The following is a 20865-nucleotide window of genomic DNA, read 5'->3' as shown; positions in this document are numbered from 1 at the left end:
AGGTCTTCAAAATTTGGTTCTCATGTTTCATGTCTTACATGTTTCTTATATATTCTGTTATACAGTTTTCATCTTTGGGGAAAAAAAAGAAAGAAAAAAGAAAGAAAAAGAAGATTCAGACAAGCACTTTCATAATAAACTCATTCTACCTGATATTCAGACTCATCAGACACCCATCCCAAATCCCATGGTGCTGATTCCACCTGGAAATAGCCAAAACAAAGAATTCGGCGTCCATGGTCTACAAATTCTGCTTGTGCTCTCCCTAACTAAAACCAGACAGATGGAGCACGCTTTGGAAATCATGTGAAAACCAATACATCTGCGGTAGGGAATTTGGAACAGAATATATTGAAAAAAAATGAACAGATCTACCAAAACCTAAGATTGAAACTAGCATACGAATAGGCAGCCTCCCAGTGTGAGTTTTCTCCCAGCATATGCAGTAGGGTCCAAGCTAGACTCATTCCTGGGGTTTGGCTTTACTCGAAAGAAATCAATGCTAAGGTAGGAAAGCTTAGCTCAGGTCTGTTCTCCAGACAAACTTGTAGGACTTGAGTGTTTGCCACAAGTCTTTCCTTTCTAGACCCTTTGCTGTCTCATAGTGACACGAAGCCCTGAGCCTCAGTGAGTGGCCATCATCCAGTCCTCATCTGTAATGGAAGGGAGAGAGAACTGCATCCCACCCAGCTGGCATGCACTGAAAACTTGATAGATAGTCTTAGGAAAAGAATTGCAAAACAGAAGGAACACTTCCCACTATTGCTCCACTCTATCCCAGAAGGGTAACATCTATTAATAGTGAAATATACTGCCAACCTGTCATGCTGTGGTTGTGGTTAAAATTCAGCTAAAGCACATAAACACAGTTTTATGGGAGGAATAAAACTGTACAAGTGGTCCCATAAGAAGTCTTTGACCTGCTGCCTACCACCTTTCAAAGCATGCAATTCCAGTTGAGGTTGCTCTGTGCCTGGTAATGAGGACACTCTAAAGCGGAGGCAGAGGAGAACAGAGGGAGGTGACATAGAATCATGGAATTGCTCAGGTTGGAAAAGACCTTCAAGATGATCAAATCCAGCCACAACCCCACCATACCACCGTAACTCTAACAACCCTCCACTAAATCATGTCCCCAAGCACCACATCCAAATGGTTTTTAAACATATCCGGGTGACTCAACCAGCTCCATGGGGAGCCTATTCCAGAGCTTAACAACCCTTTCTGTAAAGAAGTTTTTTCTTGATATCCAATGGGACTTGGGAAGAGGTGGCAGCACGGACACCCATGGAGACTGACAGTCAGGGGAAGGGTCGATGAGAAGGCATGAATGACTGAATGCGGTGACTGATGGCATTTTTATTGTTAATTTGGAGTAAACTAATGTAAGTGTTGTATTACAATCACAGCTGTACTACAATCACACCTTCACTTTTTTTTTCAGTTAAAGAGAAAGCTTAAAACTGCTATGAAGAGTTTTAGCCCACGGTTGTGCTTTCTTTCCAGCCTCACTGCAAAGCATTTGGGATTACTGTAGGGCAGAGGGTAGCTGGCCGGGTAGTGAAAATGTGCTGAAGAACAGCTGTGAATTTCACAGGAAGGGGAAGTTCCCCCGCACATGACTGAGGGTTACAGCACACATTGAGCAGTACATGTTCCCCACTGACATGCGCTTCCTCACTGCGCTGATGAGACTGTGATCCTTTGATAGGATACAAAGGGAATCTGAATTCATTCCTGTTTTTTTTTTCCCCTAACATATGACAGTGAAGAATGAATGGTATCTTACAAACAAAATGACCACGCAAACAAGCACAGCTGAGAGAGTTTTGCTCGACTTATGTTAAAAGATAAAGATTACATTTACTTCACAGTAATTCTTCACTGAGGAATCTTCTTTCAGGCCCTAAATAATGTATTGCATTTGTCAGCGTGTTATTTACTTTCACAAAGGATGGGTTTTGCAGTATAAAGGTCTGCAGTGGTAGATCTGCGCTGGTTAAAATTCACTTGGCATTGTAAAAGCTTTAAAAAAAATGCACCGAAAACCTGAAACAATAAATTATGTTTCTTAAGCTTTACATCCCAACATTTTAAAACAGGCTGGACAACAATTTGTAGGTTGTTCAGACACTTCCAGTTCAGGGCTGAAAACCTGCTGAAAGTATCAGCTGGGAAGCTGCAGGCTGCATTGGAGCTGTGTGCAGCAGTACGTTGTTCTGGAAGCAGTGCTCCTGTTGAACTCTTTAATTCTCTTCCAGAAAGAAAAGCACATTTGCTGAGTATCAGCCCTCCATAGTGCTACTGCTATAAATCAGAGTCTTCATGCAAGCAATGCTGACTGAGTGAACTGGTATGCCTCTACAGTATGTCTTTTATCTCAGTTCCCTGCGTTTTAACAGGGATCACAGTACTCAATCTTATTTGCTTTCCAGTCTGTACAAGGCTCCCATATTGTGCTGTCAATTGCAGACTGCTGTGCAGTCCTGCACACCAGCCTGCCCCTTTACCTAGGAGAGGAACTGGAAAGGGAACCACTGCTTTCCAGTTGTTTAGGAGAGATCCCAAAGCTACTGCTCTGCTTCTGCCCCAGTGAGACCAGGTGATGACGTGGGTGCTCATGGGGCCAGGAAAGCAGCACCTGCTGCTCCAGAACCTGCTGCCTCTGCCATTGTGCACAAGCAAAATTCACAACCTCAGCATCAGTTATCCTGACTCTTAGTGGCACTAATACCTGAAATCTCTCAGGAGGTGGTCTGGAAAAGAAACTACATGTCAAATTTACATTTGTGAGTTGTTCTGCCAGGAACAGTTCCTTGCTTTCCTGCCCAGCATGCCAGCAAGATTAGCACTGAACCCACAGAGAACAACCCAGTGAGGACACAAGTGTAATATGTACACAGAAATTAAGCACTGAGTGTACAAGGACGCTTCCTGCCCCTTACTGTTTATCCATTTCTGTTTACTCTGTCTCAAAATGCTAGATGTTGTTATGAGACATTGTTCAAATGCTGCTTGAAACCTGTTTCATAAACAGTGGAATATTTAGGAGTAGATCGCCGAAGTGGCAAAAGTAATGAAGTAATTAATTAGAAACTGCAGGATTGGATTTAAGACAGACCAAATGATACCAAGTTAAAGGAAAAAAGGCTTCGAAGAGCAACTGTGAGCGCTCATTCCTCCAGTTACAGAATTTATACTGCTGATGAACAGTATCAGAGGTAATTTATTCATCAAAAATAATCTTGTATAGCAAGCCTTGTCTTTCTCAAGATTAACAGTAAAGTAACATTCACTGCTGAAATCCAAAGTGCTGGAAGCGTGCGTTTGCAAGAACACGGAAGTCTAGCAACATGTATAAAGTCACTCTATTCAGGATTGAGTAAGACAGTATTTTCTCTGCTCATTCACGTAACACAGTTTATAAACATCCGTTTGCATTTCTTCTGTTTCTGTGACAGTCATTGCCTTTTGATACTGTCCTCAGCAAGGGAAGAATCAGATTTTAGCTACAGGCTTCAGTGTTCCTTCCCTGCTGTTACTATGACAGTATCCCTTGCAGCGTTGGCTTACAAAGTACCAACTGTGGTTTTGAAAACAGGTCATTCCTATTCATATATTTTATTTTAATAAGATGTTAGATACATGACCATTTTACCTGACAGCTTCTTTTCTTTGAATATGTAAGAGCTCTCTTTGCTGTATTACAGTATGTTGAGTAACTGATGTATTTCCCCAAACTAGAGTTCAGCTCGCATAGTTCCTAATCCTGTAATTACTTGTGCGTGTAGTTATGAATACAAACACTTCCTTTGTAACCACATGGAGAAGGACATGCTTAATTTATAAAGGAGTTTATAAACATGAGGGAAATCAACTTTTTACACGGGTAGATAGTGATAGGACAAGGGGGAATGGTTTTAAATTAAACGAGGGGAGATTCAGATGAGATTTCAAGGGGAAGTTCTTCTACTGAGAGAGAATAGTGCCCTGTCCCTGGAGGTGTTTAAGGCCAGTTGGATGGGGTCCTGGGCAGTCTGATCCAGTACTTGATCTAGCAGCTGGCAACCCTGCCTGTGGTGGGGAGGTTGGAACTTGATGATCCTTGAGGTCCCTTCCAAGCCAAGCCATCCTGTGATTCTGTGCTGGCTCGAGGACCTTGCTGTGTAGTCCCAAATTCTAGTGATACTCCCGCATTCTCTAATAATAATGATCCTTTTCTTTCTCCTACTTAAGAGCATGTATTAACACAGAAAGTTTTGCAGCACAGATTTTCATGGAAAAACTTTTTTTGTTTTAAGTATTATCTATCTAAAGGCAGAGAAACATTTTAAACATCCGTTCAGTAAATCTTGATTTAGCTTTTAGTGAAGCTTTTTGTTCATTAAGAAAAAAGAATCAAAGTATGAAATCGTATTGGTTGAACTACTGACTCTGTGGCAGAATTCTCTTTGGCTTCAATACAGATCAGGATTTCACTGGCACATTTAAGTACATAGAGTGAGCACGTTCTGGTTAGCATAGACTTGTAGGATGCTCGTAAAAGAACAGCACAGAATCGGCCATGTAGAAATATCAGAAATCGGTTGGACTGTCACACAACTTTCTTAGCTTTCCAATCACACACATTCTCCCATTGCTCTTCCTGCTGATTAAATAAGCAATAGAGAATAGCGTAGAGAACACCTACCCGTATCCATGTAGCTTTTGGGAGGTTTGTGTATAAAAATAATACATATAATAAAATCTTTTTTTTTCCCTTCAATCCTTGCTCAAGCATGACCAAAGTCAAGGATGCAGAATAAATTGATTCCTCAGTTATTCTTTAGAATCTTGAAAAGAAACAACTCTTTATAAATGTTATAATCTTTATTACTATCAGTGCTTTAATACCGAACACTCTGATACATCCAGCACACACTTGGGCTATTTCTGGTTTCACATTCTGTCTTGCACTTCTTAGAGATGGCTTTCATTAATACTGAAATCAAACCAATGCTGTTTTTAGTCAGTAGCCTTCAGCCACTCTATTCCTTTTCTCCTCTTTATATGTCACTGTAAAGTACTCAACAAATGCTGTGTCATACATCCCCACTGCTGTCATTGCCATGCAGCATCTTTAAAAGATTCAAAAGAAACAGGCTGAACAGCAACAGGTTGGTAATAAAGCAGATGTGCAGCCTTTGGTTGAACTTGCTTGCAGTAACAAGCAGTAAGCCTGAGTTCTTTTTTCAGAGTGCAGGTGGAGAGGTCATGAATGAAAATAAATTTCTGAACACAGACTCCAGCACAGGATCAGTGGAAACAGCCGTCAAGCCGTTACCATTTAAAGATCCAAACTTCATTGTAAGTATACGAACAGTCTGAAATTCTAAACTCTTCAAATAAAACCCTGCCTAGATTTCTGTTTAACCACACTGCTAATGTAAATATTAAGAAAGTCAGCTTTACAGCCAAATAAAAGATGGGCAATTCTTTAGTAACTCACCTCGAGTCCACGTCACGTTATGGTCTGAAGTACACATCATGTTAGAACATGAAAGTGGCAGTCTTTCAGAGGGAGAACTACTGTATTAAATTCTGGAACAGAACTTGCTAGATTAAGGTAGGTGAGGAAGTCTTATGGTGCAGTATCTCACAAACTAGCAGAACTAGAAGGCACTATTTATACCACTGTACATGTAGAAATCCCACCTCCTAGATCCTAACCTGGGGAAGCTGCAAAATAATTGAACTGAAACTCAGCCACCTAGTCATTAGTGGCTGGCATTTTGCTCCTCTCCTATTCCCTGAAACTGTGACAGACCTGTGGTGTCTGCGCCTGCAGTAATTGCTAGATTTAGAAGCAAATGTTGTGTGCTCCCCAGAAGCCTTGTCTTCCAGCGTTCAGAAATCGTGTGAACCCTGACAGCTGATGAAATACAGCCTGCTAAAACAATGTGAGATTGAAATTGGGGGAGAAGTCGAAGGAAGGCTAGAGCTAGTCATGCTATCACTGCTGGGTTTGTTTTTAATATCTTGCTCTGCCAGGGCCAACTCACTGGCACAATGTACTAATGCTTTCTAGGCAAGCAAACTTCTCAGACTGCTGGTCTTAAGCCAGTACTTAGAAAGTAGGATTTTATCCCAGATTTAATTTTGTATGAATAAGAGGCAATATCCTCAGCATAAAACCTGAGTAATCAGGCTTCACACTGCTCACTAAGCAAGGCTTTGGCAGGGAGTGTAAAATTCATCTCTGACTTGCAAGTTGCTATGTGCCTGCTTTACAGACTTCCATCACAAGAAGAGCAGTCAAGGAAACAACTGCGTTCTTGATTCATGCTAATTCTCCAGTGAGCATCTCTGGGAAACTGGGTTTAGTGGAAAAGCTCCATTTGTGCCCAGGGGCACTCCACATAGCTTCCCTATAGGATTTAAATTGCCTTAAGGCATGCTGAGCCTTCAATTCTTAGAGGGACATCCCCATTTCCGAGGAGGCAATGCAGAAGTTTGCATGCTTGAAATTGTAGTGAATGTACGGAGCCTTTAACAACTGCTTCGACACTGATAGGCAGTTATAATAAAATGTCATCATCCTGAAAACAGTCAGTAACTCGAGAAGAAATGTATTGAGGTTTAACTGGCCTTTTGTCTGTATGAACTGTTAACGACAATTTGGATTACTTGCTTCCAGCCCAGTTTACCTTAAACAAAAGAAAATGAGTCAAACATCATCCATCTCTTAATGTGCTTGCTTTTTTCTGGCCTCACCCATACCTCTAAACAGGTGTTACACAGAAACATGATAGAGGTTACTCTGTAAGCATTGAACTTCTGGTTAACTGTTCAGAGGACAGTGCCTCCTTTTTCTTTTCATTATGGATGAGAGACTCAAACCAGTAGCAAAACTTTGTGGCCTGTTGAGGTTGGGTGAAAAATAATGGCTGTGCAATGATTTGGGGGGAAAATTCATGTAATGAATTTGAACTAGGAACGTGCTGGTATATCTGTTTCCATCTCATACTGCAACAGCCTCTGTTTTCAGTGGCTGCTACTAAGGTGTTACTCTCAGAGCAACATTTGCACGTACTTTCTGTAGTAGATGAGCATTGCCAAAACAGATACATCAACAGCTCATGAACATTTTTTCTGAATATATCTTACATCTACGGAAAACAGCTTTCTCATTGAATCCTTTCTGCTATCATTCTCAGCAGTTCAGCAGCCTAATTTATAAACTAATCACAGCAGAAGTGCATTAGCAGAAAGAACTTAGCTGAGTTTTGATGAGACTGAGGTGGCAGGTAGTAATTATTAACTGTGGTAACTACAACTCCCCACTTCTGAGAACAGTTTCTGTTCTGAAATAAAGCTGTAAATCTGTGTCCTTTGATCATTTAGAAAAAGTACAGTATATTGTGCATCTTCTGTCTCTGGAGGAGCATAAATAAATTACTTCGCATTCCATTTAGTAAGCGAAACCAGCACTATAGCACCAGCAGCAAGCCTTCTGCGAGCATAGCTTTCAAAATGCAAAATTGCCTCAGCAGCCAGTATTCCATTTATTACTCCTTTTCTATCCCTCTATCATTTGAAAGAAAAATAAAATTTCCAAAAAGCTTCTCATATCATTCATTACATTTTGCAAGCTCAGTTATGTTTTCTACAGTCGCGGATTACTCAAACGAGCTGGAGCTGCACCTGTACTGTGCCATAAAAAAGGGAGAGACAATTTAGCCGTGTAATCACAATTTCAGACACAAGTTCATAGTATGAGTCCTAGTGTGATGGGAATTGCATACAGAATCCTGTAATCTCAGGCTAAACCTAACCACATTCATTTTCTCTTTCCCTGTAAAAAGCAGATTTTCATTTCCCTCAGTTAATCCTAAACTTATAGTAGCTCTTTGACATGGTCCAAAAAGTCTTTGTTTTTCTTGCAACTAAGATTAAAGAGTACAGTATATTAGTCTGCTGATTAAATAAGTGAGGATAACAAATGGTTCGTTACAAGGTGAGATGTATCTAAAAGACTATGAAGTAGAAGTATCATGCTCTGAAATGGTATTCTGTATTTTTTCTCTGAACATCATATTTTTAATTCTAGCACTCCAGCATTGGTGGAGCAGCAGCTGGCAAGAAGAACAGAACTTGGAAGAACCTAAAACAAATTCTTGCTTCTGAAAGGGCATTGCCATGGCAACTAAATGATCCTAGCTGTAAGCTGCTTAGATGCTTTGCTTGTATTTATAAATAATAAAATCCAGACAAATAACTTTTTTAAAAGTGAACCTGAGCTGTTTCATCAGTGAATGCAGTATCCTGCTTGAATGGGGTCCATTTCTGACTAGCCTGATCACACAAGGGCCAAGGGAAAAGTAAGGTGACAAAAATGATTTGGAGTGTTGTGAAGAAGTTTGGATACATGTGGGGAATGAGTTCTATGTATGTGAGAAGTGCATTTATCAGAGCCAGGTTAGAAACTTCTTGTTCCCATTGCGTTTTTGTCACCTCTTCTCTGCTGAGGAGCTGCCTGCATGTCTCATGAAGGTGTATCTGCACACCAGTAGCTGCTGTTTCATTAGCTCTATTGAAACTATTATCAAGTGAGATTCTGCTAGCCACATACACATGGTAGCAGAGTCCTCAGCCCAAGCTTTCTATCCAGCTCCTTACCCAGATTCTTGGAAGACTTAAGTCCTACATCCCCTACTTAGTTCAGCACAGTTCAGACAACACTATTAGCACTCCAGATTACAGCCAGCTTGCATAAAACCACAGGAGCAGAATTAAAACACTACTTTTAATTTCAATGTACTTCAAGGCAAGTTGTAAAGTACAATATTATTGAATTTAACTGGAGGTAGAATTCATTCCTCAGATTTCATTCAAGCAACTAGAGGCACCTCTGAATTGGGCAGGTGCATATACATGTTGTCATAACTTGCCATTTTTTAAAGTGTTTTAGATGCAGCTGTCACAGAAGAGTGTAGGCTACTGTGTGTGCCTGCCTATTGTAGCCCACAGACTGCTGATTTCTATTAGCTGTTATTTGCAACAGTAAATTTAAGGGCTTTTTTAAGAGGGTGGCAAAAGAAATTCACTTGCATATTTAAGAACAGCTGTCCGTACAATTAATGTCTTTTGGATTATGGGACTATGATTTGACATGGATGGAGAGTTTCAATTTATCATAGCAGCCAAATGAGTTGCAAAGGAGTTCAGTAAGGAGTAGAGAAATGAGCCAGGTACCAGATAGTTTTGTAAACATTGAAAATCAGCAATTTAACTACTTAGCCATGCCAGTCATATCTTAAACACTCATATCTCATAAATGAATGAGACTTGGTATCTAAAGGGCATCAGAGAACAGCAATTTCCATCAGTTAATTTAAACATTCAGACAATTTTCTAGGTCATTGACAGGGCTTAAAGTGGTACATACTTAAAGATTTAGCTGATTTAAAAGATTACGTTGCTTTTCTGGATTATAGCATTTCAGAGCTACAATCTTGAGCAGTGTTTCATGGTCTTACCATATAGCATGTGTGCAGTAATGGCTATCTGCTATTCTCTGCAACTGACTGCAAGGGAATTCGTTCAGACTTGGAGGAAATCAGCACACTTTAAATAGCTGTATTGCATTTCCTTCTGCAGAAAGAAAGAAAAATGGAACAGAATGGAGTTCTGTTTACTGAACTCTTGCATGTGAGCAGAATCTTGCAAGTGAGCAGAATCAGTCTGTTCCTTACAGCACTACCAGGCTGAATATTTTCAGAGGTGATTCTGCTTCACGGTTCTTTGCTGCTTTAACAGATACCTCAAATCAAACCCACTGTTTTAAATATTTGTTCTCTCTTCACATTCTGGGTTTTCTTTTTAAAATGTATGTAGTATACTGAACTTATTCTTTTGTTTCCCCCTAGACTTTAGTATTGACGCTCCTCCATCCTTTAAGCCTGCAAAGAAATATTCAGACATTTCAGGACTTCCAGTAAGTATTGTATTTTTTTCTCTTCAAAATTGGCATTTAACTTTCGACAATTAAATAAACTGGTACATGCCTCTGCAGGAAACATACATGCTGAGGCTGCTGTTCAGTCTTGCGCTTAATAATTGTCCTGTGATTTAGGGCCAAACCCCAAATACTATCCCAGCATCTCCAAGTCCTCAGGATCTTAACAGATGCCAGGGCAGCTTAAATACCTTGCCCTGCCAGCTGGCTCCTATCACACCACTTCCCAGCTGTGGAGTCTGCACTGGTCCCCATCCCTCTCAACTCTGCTTTGTTACAATGAAAGCTGGCACCCCATATTCTCCATGACTTCAATTTTGCCAAGCTTTAAGCACACTGAAGCTTTCCATGCTCAGTGTTTCCCTGAGTCTTGGTTTTTTCACTGTAGCTTTTTGGGAAAGTATCAGAAAGGTGGTTAAGCAATGTCCCAAGAACAAGATTATGCAAAATGTTATCGGTCTTCACAGGTTGAAAAAAAAAATGTTACCATTACTCACTAACTTCCTTTCAAACACATGGGCATGGATTTTCAAGCATTTTGAATAGCCCCATGCTGCAGTGCTGCAACTTGGAGTTTTGCAGATAGGTTGCTTGTGTGTCACAGATAGGCTCCTTCCCACGCTTTTGTTGTTTAAAAACAAAACAAAAACCTTAACTTGACCTTAATTATGGTTTAATTATGGTTTGCACGTGCTCCAAAAAGTCAAGGCAGTTGCAGTTTGGCACCTGAATTGTTAGAAGAGTCTGTTGGTACGAAACATGAGTCAAGTCCCTGAATTCTGCCCAACAAACATTTTGTATCTGCTGCTGATACTGTTCCTGTTTTACTTAAAACAGGTGTTAATAACAGTAACTTTTCACTTTGCCAATACTCAGGTTTACATCTTTTCAGTGATTGATTACGCAGAAGCCCATGCATTTACTACAACAGAAAAGAATAGGAAGGTTGCAGTTTAGACTATAGAAAGTACTAAGTAATGGTTACACTAAATAACTACAACGACAAGAACTTTGTAACTTCAGATAGCCTTATACAGATTCTCTGGGTCCCTTCCCTCAGTTGAATCCCTACTAGGGCACTATCCCACCTCACAGAGATGATGTTACCTCATAGGGATGCCTGTAAATGGTATGTTGATGTATGTTAACACTATAATGCTCCTTATAAAGTTAACAGTTCCACCTTCAGAGTGAGATTTGAGCGATGTGCATCAGCTGGCAATATTCACTGTATGGTGCAGATAAAACAAAGGATTAAACACATTCTTACTAAGTGGGCACCTTGCATTCTGTGTACCGAATTAGATAAAAGTCCCTGTTGGGAAAACAATGGGTGAGCACTTAATTGAGGGCTGCCTGAGAGTGGATTCACAGCACAGGGGGACCAAAGAACAGCTGTAGAGCCAACGGTAATCCTTCACATCCTAACATTTGAGTTTTTGATTTGACAACATCTATCATCTTTGACTTTTTCAAGTAACACATTTAGAAAAGCCTCCTAGGAGGTGGCATGTTCTCAGCTCTGCCTCCAAACATGATTTGGAAGGGAAATGAGTTGCTTGGATCGAGGCTGGTAACTCACTGTTCAGAAGGAAATGGGAAAACAAGATCTCCCTCTTTTTCCTCTACTCTCCTCTTAGCATTGCTTTGCAAGTGGCATTCACAACAGGTGCTGTTAAAACTGCAACAGCACCTCTGCTGGGCTAAAATGGGGCAGAAGGCATAAAGGATTAAATCCTTGTCTGCCCCACGTCCAAGGAACCAACCAGTTCTTCCCAGCACCAGCCTTTGATGGGTTGCAAAGCCAATCAGTCATCACAGCTACAGCAAGATGACGGTGCAGGTGTAAGTGAAGAGCGTCCCTGACAGCCATGGGGCAGGCTGGCCACTGGAAGCAGACTTCTACTCCCCAACTTTCCTTTACTAGCTTTTGCTTTCCATCAGTGATCTACACATTGTTCTATATTAACTATTGAACTTAGTGTAAATAATCTCCATTCTGTAAGATTCCATTCAGTGCTGGGTTTGTGTTTTTTTTTTCCTCTGGCCTTTCCACTTTCAAAAAAAATAAATTCCACCCTCAAATCGCAGTGTGGCTCATTTCCTATTTTACACAGCTTGTGAGGTTACCCCAGACTCTGGTAAAAAATACCATGTTTAAAAAAAGTCTTTTGTATTGAGAAAGATAACTGAGACAGTGTGTCCTCTAAATTGCTGAGCCAGAAATGTTGCCTAAGAAGCACTAAATTTATTTTAAAGATTTCTACTAGGAAGATATGTGGAGTAATAGAATATCTTAGAAATCCAGTATAAGAAGAATGTCCTGATATTTTCTATTTGAAATCTGAAAGCCTTTGTATAAGATTGTATTTTGTATGGGAATGCTGGATTCCCCGTGGAGAAAGAAAAAAAAAAAGTAAAATAAATTCCTTAGCATTACTCATTTAGGAAAGAATTAAATGGTCTAGCAGGTACAAAAAAAAGAGAAGTGCATTAAAATACTCTCATCAGTACATCTGCAGTTATATTAACTGCCACAATTAAATTCTATTGATTCTCTTCTCTTTCTCTGTGTAACACAAATGGAATTAAATTTACCATTGGTCTAAGCAGAGCAGTCAATTTATCTTTGTAAAGCAGCCTAGAACTCAAAAGCTATTACCTATTATATTGACATTGCAAAATAAAACTACTATTTCCAAAGTTGCAAGATGAGTATTTAGATGTATTAACATGCAAAACACAGTAATTCAATGTAGAGCAGATTTTAAAAACTTCAAATATTTGAACATCTCTTCCTTTTTACTATAGAAACAGATCAAGATAATTTATTGTATTTGAAGAGCACGTATTTGTGGTCTTTGACTTAACTTTACAGTACAGCAGAGTTCTGTCTCTGTAAAATCCTCTTCACTTTGCTATTGCCTTGTAGTTTTTGCTGAAGCACTAGGTTAAGTTAGTGACACTTACTATATATTAGTTGCCAAACCACGCATACGTCATGTTAACGCGTGCAAGCAATGCAGCCCAGTGTGAAGTATAAGAATGGTGAAGAAATGCCATAATTTTAACATTGGTTGATGTGCAACACAAATTGCAGATATAGTTTGGCCAGTCTATTACAGAGTCTTGCACTTTGGAGAAGCAGCCTGCTTGCTTAGCTTTTCTTTAGATACCTAAGGCCAAATTTAAAATGTGAAATAAAAGTAAATTAACACCTGCTATAGCCATAAAGTTACCACCAGGAATAAATTTACTTCTGATGTCCTAACTTTGCCATTTGTCTGGAAATGAATTGATGGCTTGCCTGCTAGCTGCCTACGTTTAATTAACCTTATTGCATTTCTTTGTAACGAGACATGCTACAAATAACACCTCATTTTCTGCTAAGCCTTATCAGGCCAGACGATTACGTGAATTGTTCCACGCTCAACGTATCCTTTCCATGGTAAAACTGGTGGAAGGCTGTGTGCTGTAACACTATAACACTTTGTGCCTTCCTGGCCTTTTCGGCTTCACTAGCAGCGTCTCAAGAGATTTCAGCTGCCTGTGCCTCACCACCAACTCCCATTGAGGAAAGGAGCACAGGACACTTGCGGGGCATTGGCACTTTGGAATATAATGGTAGTATGTCGCTGCTGTCTTGGAGGCTGAAGGTGGAGAGAGGGTACCTTCAAGCCTACCATCCTCCAGCCCGGCCTCCTGTGCTGCTCTGAGTCCATAGGAGCTCAGGGTTTCTGTAGCGACAGGGAAGGGGAGAGGATGGAATGAGATTGGCACCGCTCCCAGGCACTCGAGACCCAAATGCAGCAGAGGATGTGAGCCCAAGGCTAGCTGGCCAGGCTCTATCCTGAAAACAGATGACTGCAGCAAAGCAAAGAGTGGAGTTCAAATTTCTTATCAGCTCAGTCACAGCACCATAAGCTGAGACTCTCTTGCTTTAGCAACCACTTTAAAGTAAATTAAAAGCTAAGTTGTATTGAGGAAGAGAAAAATCAGTCCAAAGCTATCCAAGCACCCATAATTCAGCCTCTTTGTTGGGCAATTTGCTGGCAGCAGCCTGATTGTTTGGAGAGCTGCCTTGGGAGAGACTGCACAAGGCACAGAGTTGCTAGGGTGAGTTTAGAGAGTTGGGGAATTTCTTTTGCAGTGTTTTGGATGAGACTGTTCCAGCCCTCTATGATGTTTAAAGCTTTTCTAATGTGACTTTATAGGGGTTAGTTAACTCCTCATAAATTTTGACATGAGGAAGAAAACATACAAACTTTTGGTCACATGCTAGAATAGCAGCACTGTTACTAAAAAAAAAAGGAAGTCAGTAATTTCTGGTCTCATAATTATGTGTTTTATTAGAGTATTTTGATTTGAGATTTTATCTGAACAGTATCTTCTCTGCTGCTTCTTTTTCAGGCAAATTACACAGATCCCCAGAGCAAGCTGAGATTTAGTACTATTGAAGAATTTGCCTATATTCGGATGCTGCCTTCAGATGTGGTTACAGGATACCTGGCTCTAAGGAAAGCAACGAGCATTGTTTCCTGAAAAGACCAAGTATTACTGTGTGTCACCTCTGAAATGGTGCTAGGTTTGAGAATTATGACAGAGACTGCCTGCAGGATTGAGGTTCCTTCAAACTCTCCATTGATATTTACATCTGGAAGTTGTTGATGACACACGGATTTGAATGAACATGTGGATTTAATTCTGACAAATACTTACATTTGTTACTTTTCCATTTTGTAAGCAATTTGGTTTGGTGGCCAAGGTAACTTAAGACCTTAAGGACATGGATCGGCACCATAACGTCCAAGTTATATGTTATATTTCTTTAGAGACAGGATTTCATTCCCACTCTATTTATAAAGTACTGATCTGGCTCAGAAGAATAAACAGCCAGTTAAATAAAGGAAAAAGTTCCAAGACATTCCAGCTTCCAAGACCTGCCTTGCAGATGTGCTTTCCATTTGGCTATGAAGAAGCTCATCCCACCTGTAAAAATCCAAGTTAACATACCAGCTAAGTGCTGCTATTGGGATGAATGCTTATGGTACAGAGCACTGTGAACAGCTTCACATTGAAGCTTCATTGAAGAACAGTCGGCATACATAAAGGTGGACTCAAAGTCATTTAAAATATCTTTATGTGTATGTATAATAGACTCAAGCCACATCACCAGGAAACTCTTAGTTGTGACACTTGGTATTTTTTGAGTGCTTCCTTCCCAACTCAGCTGTTCTGCCTCTGCTGGTTGGTTCATCATTATTACTAATCAGTACAGAAAAAGTACTTATTTCCCAAACTTTTTAGGAAAGATGCAATAATAGCAGGAATTCCTCTGCCAGCAGCATTCTGGCACTCAGATAGTCTTCAGCAAGGCAGGACCTCCTAGATGAGGGCACTGACCTTTGCACTCTGAAGTAACAGGAGAGTACGTGAGAGCAACTGAAGGTCAGAGAAAGGAGAAGGAAGGAGAGCTCAGCCTCTTGCTGGGGGCTGACAAGTACTTGCTGACATCAGAAACAATCGTGATTTCCTGAAACTAAGCTGGGGGGGACGCGGGCAGTCCTTACTTCATCCAAGTTCCATCATGGACATCGTGACATTACGCAGGTCCCCTCTTGGAGGGCACAAGGAGCACACATAGGGACGAGTTAATGTCTAAACTGCATCTTCAATGCACATTTCTATAGCAATGATAATTATTGGAACAGACGTTTTCTCATTGAAAGAATAAATAACAGTAGTTTAATCTCAACTCTAAAACAGGAAAAATAGCTTAACAATGGGGTACATTGTTCAGTGAATGTATGTGGGACTCATTCCTTGTTTTTGGTGATCTAATATTTACAACAACAAAATAATTTGAAAAGTCTTTGACATGCTTACAATAGATCTGTCAAAGATCTGGATACCAGATAATGCTGCAACTGTATCACAGAACAAAAAATAATAGGACAGGATATTTTCCTTCATGCCAGTAGGCATCCAAGCCACATTCTCTTTGCATTTGAGTTTTATAATGGCTATTTTAATAGAAGATAAGTTTATAAGATAAGCTTAACATTAATATGAAAAGCAAACGCAGAACTGCTCTAAGATCACTTCTGCTTTAAGTAAACAGACACCAGCTTAGAAAATGAGATTTCACCAGCTTATTCTCTCCCACAAATATTTTCAGCATTCTTTGAGAATGACTGTTTAGGAGCACAGGCTCCCTCCCTGTCAGAAGTGTTCCAGGCACTCCTGCACTGAATGCAAAAGTGTTACTTTTCCCAGCTAATTTCTACTGAACGGTCTTCATGCAATCCATTTTCAAAACCTAAGTGTCTTGATGAATTGGCATCACATAAGTAAACGTGGCTCTTAGGTTTGGCAAAAACGTTATCGACTCCTCAGTGCTTTCTAGCCATGCCATGGCTACTGGATTCCCATCTCACTCCTTGTTTTTAACTTTGTTTGCTGCAGGCCCTCTTTTCTTGGTATGCAGCACTCCACTTACTAGGCTGTGCAGTATTCGTTTAAAGTCAGCCACTGAAACCATGCAATTTTACACTGATCAACAGCAGTTTACTATGTGCAGCAGTTAAAAGGTATTTGTTTGAGCAGGAAAGTGAGAACAGAAAAGATCCAGTAGCCAATGTGTTGATCAGTCCAACTAAGCTCTTTTTGGGAATAGTGTTTGGGCTGCTGCTCTCATCAGTGGCTTCTGGGAGAGAACTGCACAACAGCAGCATTGCTGTACAGAGCAGAAAATATGGATAAGTGAAGAACTACTCTGTGCCACAGACTATTTTTGAAGTATGTATTATTGTCAGCCTCAGAAGAAGTGAAAATTGAGACGTGCATTTATATTTAAGAGTAATTCCAGGACATAAATAAAAGAAACTGAATTTAAATTGCAGAGGGGACTAAAGAAAGACATTCAAAATGACAAGCAATGACAAATACCATTTCAGACTTTGGGAAAATATGTTTCGACAAATACTGCTGACACACGTGTAAAGTGAAAAAGCCAGCAGTCACAGCAGTGACCAATCTGTTGATGTACAGATATTACTGCCTAGAAAGTATCACCTGGGTATGCTACATACTACAGATGTGGATGGCTTCAGCCTGCAGTTTGTGGGGCAGCAATGCTGGCAGCAGCATTTCCAGAGGGAAGGCGTGTGCTGCAGACAGCTGAGAGCAGCAGCTTCCCCAGCAGCCGTGGCTGCTGCCTCCACCCTTCCCATCCCTTTCCAGATGGGAGAGCAGGATTGCCTCGGCTCCTTCCTTGCTGCTTCCCTGCTAGTCTGTACAGCAGTTCCGCGCTTGAAAGCTCCCTGCCTCTGCCTTTTCCCCTGCCTTAGCCCCATATCCTGAAGATCACCAAAGTGCAATTTAGAGAGGCACTGCTCATTTTGGAGCCCTGCTGTTTCACTGTCCTATATTCCCATTTTCTCTTCTGAAAGCATTGTAGAACCCCATAGCATTGCTCCATATAGTCTTTCACAGATAAGAGTAGCAGGTGTGTGTGCAGGGAGACATGCCTTCATCTTTTTTGACTGAGACCAGCAAGTCTCAAAGCTCTTACAGCACAAGGTGACTAAAGTAAGTGCAAAGCAGAGGGCTCTGCACTGGCGAGGCTGCACCTTGAGTTCTGCGTTCAGTTTTGGGTCCCTCACTACAAGAAAGACATTGAGGCATTGGAGTGTGTCCAGAGAAGGGCAACAAAGCTGTGAGGGGTCTGGAGGACAAGTCTTATAGGGAAGGGCTGAGGGAACTGGAATTGCTTAGTCTGGACAAGAGGAGGCTCCGGAGAGACCTTATTGTTCTCTACAGCTACCTGAAAGGAGGTTTGGTGAGGGACTATTGACCCTCTTCTCCCAGGTAATGGTGACAGGATGAAAAGTAACGGCCTTCAGTTGTGCCAGGGAAGGTTCTCTTTGGATATTTGTAAAAACTTCTTTGAAAGAGTGATGAGATGAGACAGTGGAACAGGCTGCCCAAGGAGATGGTGAAGTCACCGTCCACGGAGGTATTCAAGAACTGTATGGATGTGGCACTGCAGGACGTGGTCAGTGGGCATGGGTTGGCGGTTAGACTAGATGATCTTAGTGGTCTTTCCCAACTTTAATGACTCTATGACTTCTTAATAATGAAAAATATCAAAGTATAAATGAACTACCATAAGATTAAAAAGCTTTAGTAAATCCCTTCTGTTAAGAATAAAGCTCAAACTCACTGCATAATTATTTTTTTTTCCCTGAAGATGTAAGGTAGTAAATTAATCCAACAATAATTTATTTCTAGAAAACTTAAAATTGCCTCTAATGTACGTGGTTTATGTACCCAGACAAAATAGCACATAGCTTTTTCATTCTGAAGCACTTCGGGGAAGAAGCCTTACAGACGATGTTAGGTTCCAGGAAAAATAAAAACAACTGACAACTGACTTTGTGCTCTGTTAACCAAGAACAGTCAAGCGGTATTCTGCATTACTTCTAAACAGCGCCAGGATGGTGATACAGCTATTACTAGAATTTGAAGAAATCCATTATTTCCCTCATTTTAGTGTGTGTGTCGCAATTACAAACCACTTTTTCTCTGCTGGGTGGGTGGGCTTCAACAGAGTAATACATCATGCAGTAAATCACTGAAGTCCATTTGATATCTGTAAGTGTTGCTTGGCTCGGTTTTCTACTATCTGAGAAGCTGTACTGAATGCAGTCTTTTCAGTTGATTACCCTATTGTAAATCACAGCCTACAGACAGCAATAGCAATAATCTCTTGGGAAATCTAATAATAATAACTAACTGCTTAAACTACTGCTAAGTATGGCTTGTATAGCTGTATGCGGTTTAAGACCTCTGAGGTCACACACGTTAAAAACAGAACAGCATTTTCTCTGACACTGTAACCTAAAATCAATAATTGGTATATAAAACCTGAAGTGGCAGCAGACTAGATAAGTTGGTTCGGGCACTCAGCGTGTTTACTGTTTGCAAACACATTCTCTGGGCATTATCTCCTGCCAGCTGCTTGTGAGCGCTGTGCCTGTCACTTGGCTGCAGTATATCCAGCACAGCACTGCAGCCAGCTGCACTAGTTCATGGGCTATCCAAAGTCTTCTCCAGCATCCCAAATCTCACATGCAAATTTACTCTTATCTCAAGTGAAGAAATTGTTTACACCATGCGTTGCACATGCAAACAGTATCTCTTTTCTCTCTAAGCCTTGGCTCCAAAGCAGACTTTGCATCAAACAGAGAAGTACCCTAAATGTACGAACTTAATGTTTCAACGTAGATCACACACCAGAAAGTTCTCAATGTAAAAATTTGGAATTCCTCAAGACTGCTTCCTACCTTTTAATGGGAGCAATGAGTAACAGGGAATGTCTGAATTTAGGCTGTGATCACATCCATGTTCTAAAGGACAGCAGTTTTCCTACACTCTTGATTCACTTCTCCCAGGACATAGAGGTCATCACGCACACATCACCTGCATACTGTGTTTCAGCTCACTATGTGCACTGAGAGGACAGAGGGGACAGAATTAAGGATCTGTTAACATGCTGCTCTGTTGGCCAAATCCTCTCACATCTTCCAGCTTGGAAGCTGGGTGCTGGTAGTCCCTGCATGTTCACAAAAGAGAGGGAAGGAGGGACCCCATCCACACAGAAGAGTTTGTCTCTGCTCTGAAACCGGCTCAAACAATTAGAGTGGTTAATAGAGCAATGCCTTTAGGCCACTGCTGCTTACAGAGTGTCAAGAAACTGTACAGCATGCACTTCCCCTGCTCTGTGACTACAGCTCCATCCCTCACCAGGTGGCTAAGCCAACAAAGAACACAGAATACCCCAAGTTGAAAGGGGCCCACAAGGATCAAGTCCAACTCCTGGCTCCACATAGGACCACCCAAAAATCAAACAAACAAACCCTACATTTGAGAGCATTGTCCAGATGTTTCTCAAACTCCGGCAGCTCAGTGCTGTGACCACTGCCTTGATGCTTTGAGGAGCCTGTTCCAGTGTCTAACCACGCTGCAGTGAAGAGCCTTTTCCTAACCCAGTGGGGCTGAATATATGCAGGCAGACTCGTGAATGGGAGTCTGCCTTCCGGCTTTGGACAAAAATGCTCCCAACTGAAAAAAAAAAGCTGGCAGCCTCTAGGAGCAACTCTGAGCAGCACTTCTTTCCAGGGAGACAACAGAGGCGGTGTGGGGTCTGATACTATCAGTAATAAAAAGGAAATGTCAGGACTCTCACCAAGTGCTGGACTTAGAATAGGGTAAATGGATATGCATTGGGATTGCAGAACAAGCTGCCTTGTCAATATAAGGCTATGCCAAAGAGAAAAAATTATAAAATATATAAACTTTATACCATACTATAAAGTAAATTTATAAAATACTCTGTGGGTGATTCTTAATTCTGTGAAGCACAAATAGGACATTAGGGTGGCTTCATATTTGGAACAGAGAACATAAGTAGATCATAACTCACTACTTCACACTGCTCCCTTCTGGAAGGTATGTCACACACAGAGATGTAGAGCCAATGGCTGCCATCATTCTCATGTACAAATGAAGCAGAGCATCTTATAGGCATGAGCCTCGTTCTCCTCTCAAACAGCCTTTCGTTACTGAAGCCAATGGCAAAGCACAAGCAGCCAGATATTTGTTATCCTCCGTCTCTTGTACCAGGCTGTGCAAAACACCAGTGCTAAGAAACAAATACGTGCAATTTCCTCCCCTTCCCATGAGCTTTGTAAATTGAGAGTTAGTTATTACTACCCTTCCAATGACACAGGAAATATTCCATGGAATTATGCTGGTTTGGCCCTGTGCTTTCATAACCCTTGGGAAATGGCATGTCAAACCCCTGC

General features: G+C 40.9%; 1 protein-coding gene across 1 annotated transcript in view; it reads left to right on the top strand.

Moving 5' to 3' along the window:
- Positions 1-20119, top strand: part of INO80C (INO80 complex subunit C) — a 39177-nt gene extending 19058 nt beyond the window's left edge. The window contains exons 2-5 of the mRNA XM_048938666.1: positions 5236-5346; positions 8090-8201; positions 9909-9976; positions 14408-20119. Coding sequence (XP_048794623.1) covers positions 5236-5346; positions 8090-8201; positions 9909-9976; positions 14408-14539 — 423 coding nt within the window. The 3' untranslated portion in view covers positions 14540-20119. The remainder of the gene's footprint in view (positions 1-5235; positions 5347-8089; positions 8202-9908; positions 9977-14407) is intronic.
- The last annotated feature ends 746 nt before the right edge of the window (positions 20120-20865 follow it).

The sequence above is a fragment of the Lagopus muta genome, chromosome 3 (assembly GCF_023343835.1).
Source record: "Lagopus muta isolate bLagMut1 chromosome 3, bLagMut1 primary, whole genome shotgun sequence".
Taxonomy (NCBI): domain Eukaryota; kingdom Metazoa; phylum Chordata; class Aves; order Galliformes; family Phasianidae; genus Lagopus; species Lagopus muta.
This window is presented reverse-complemented; position numbering and strand designations above follow the sequence as displayed.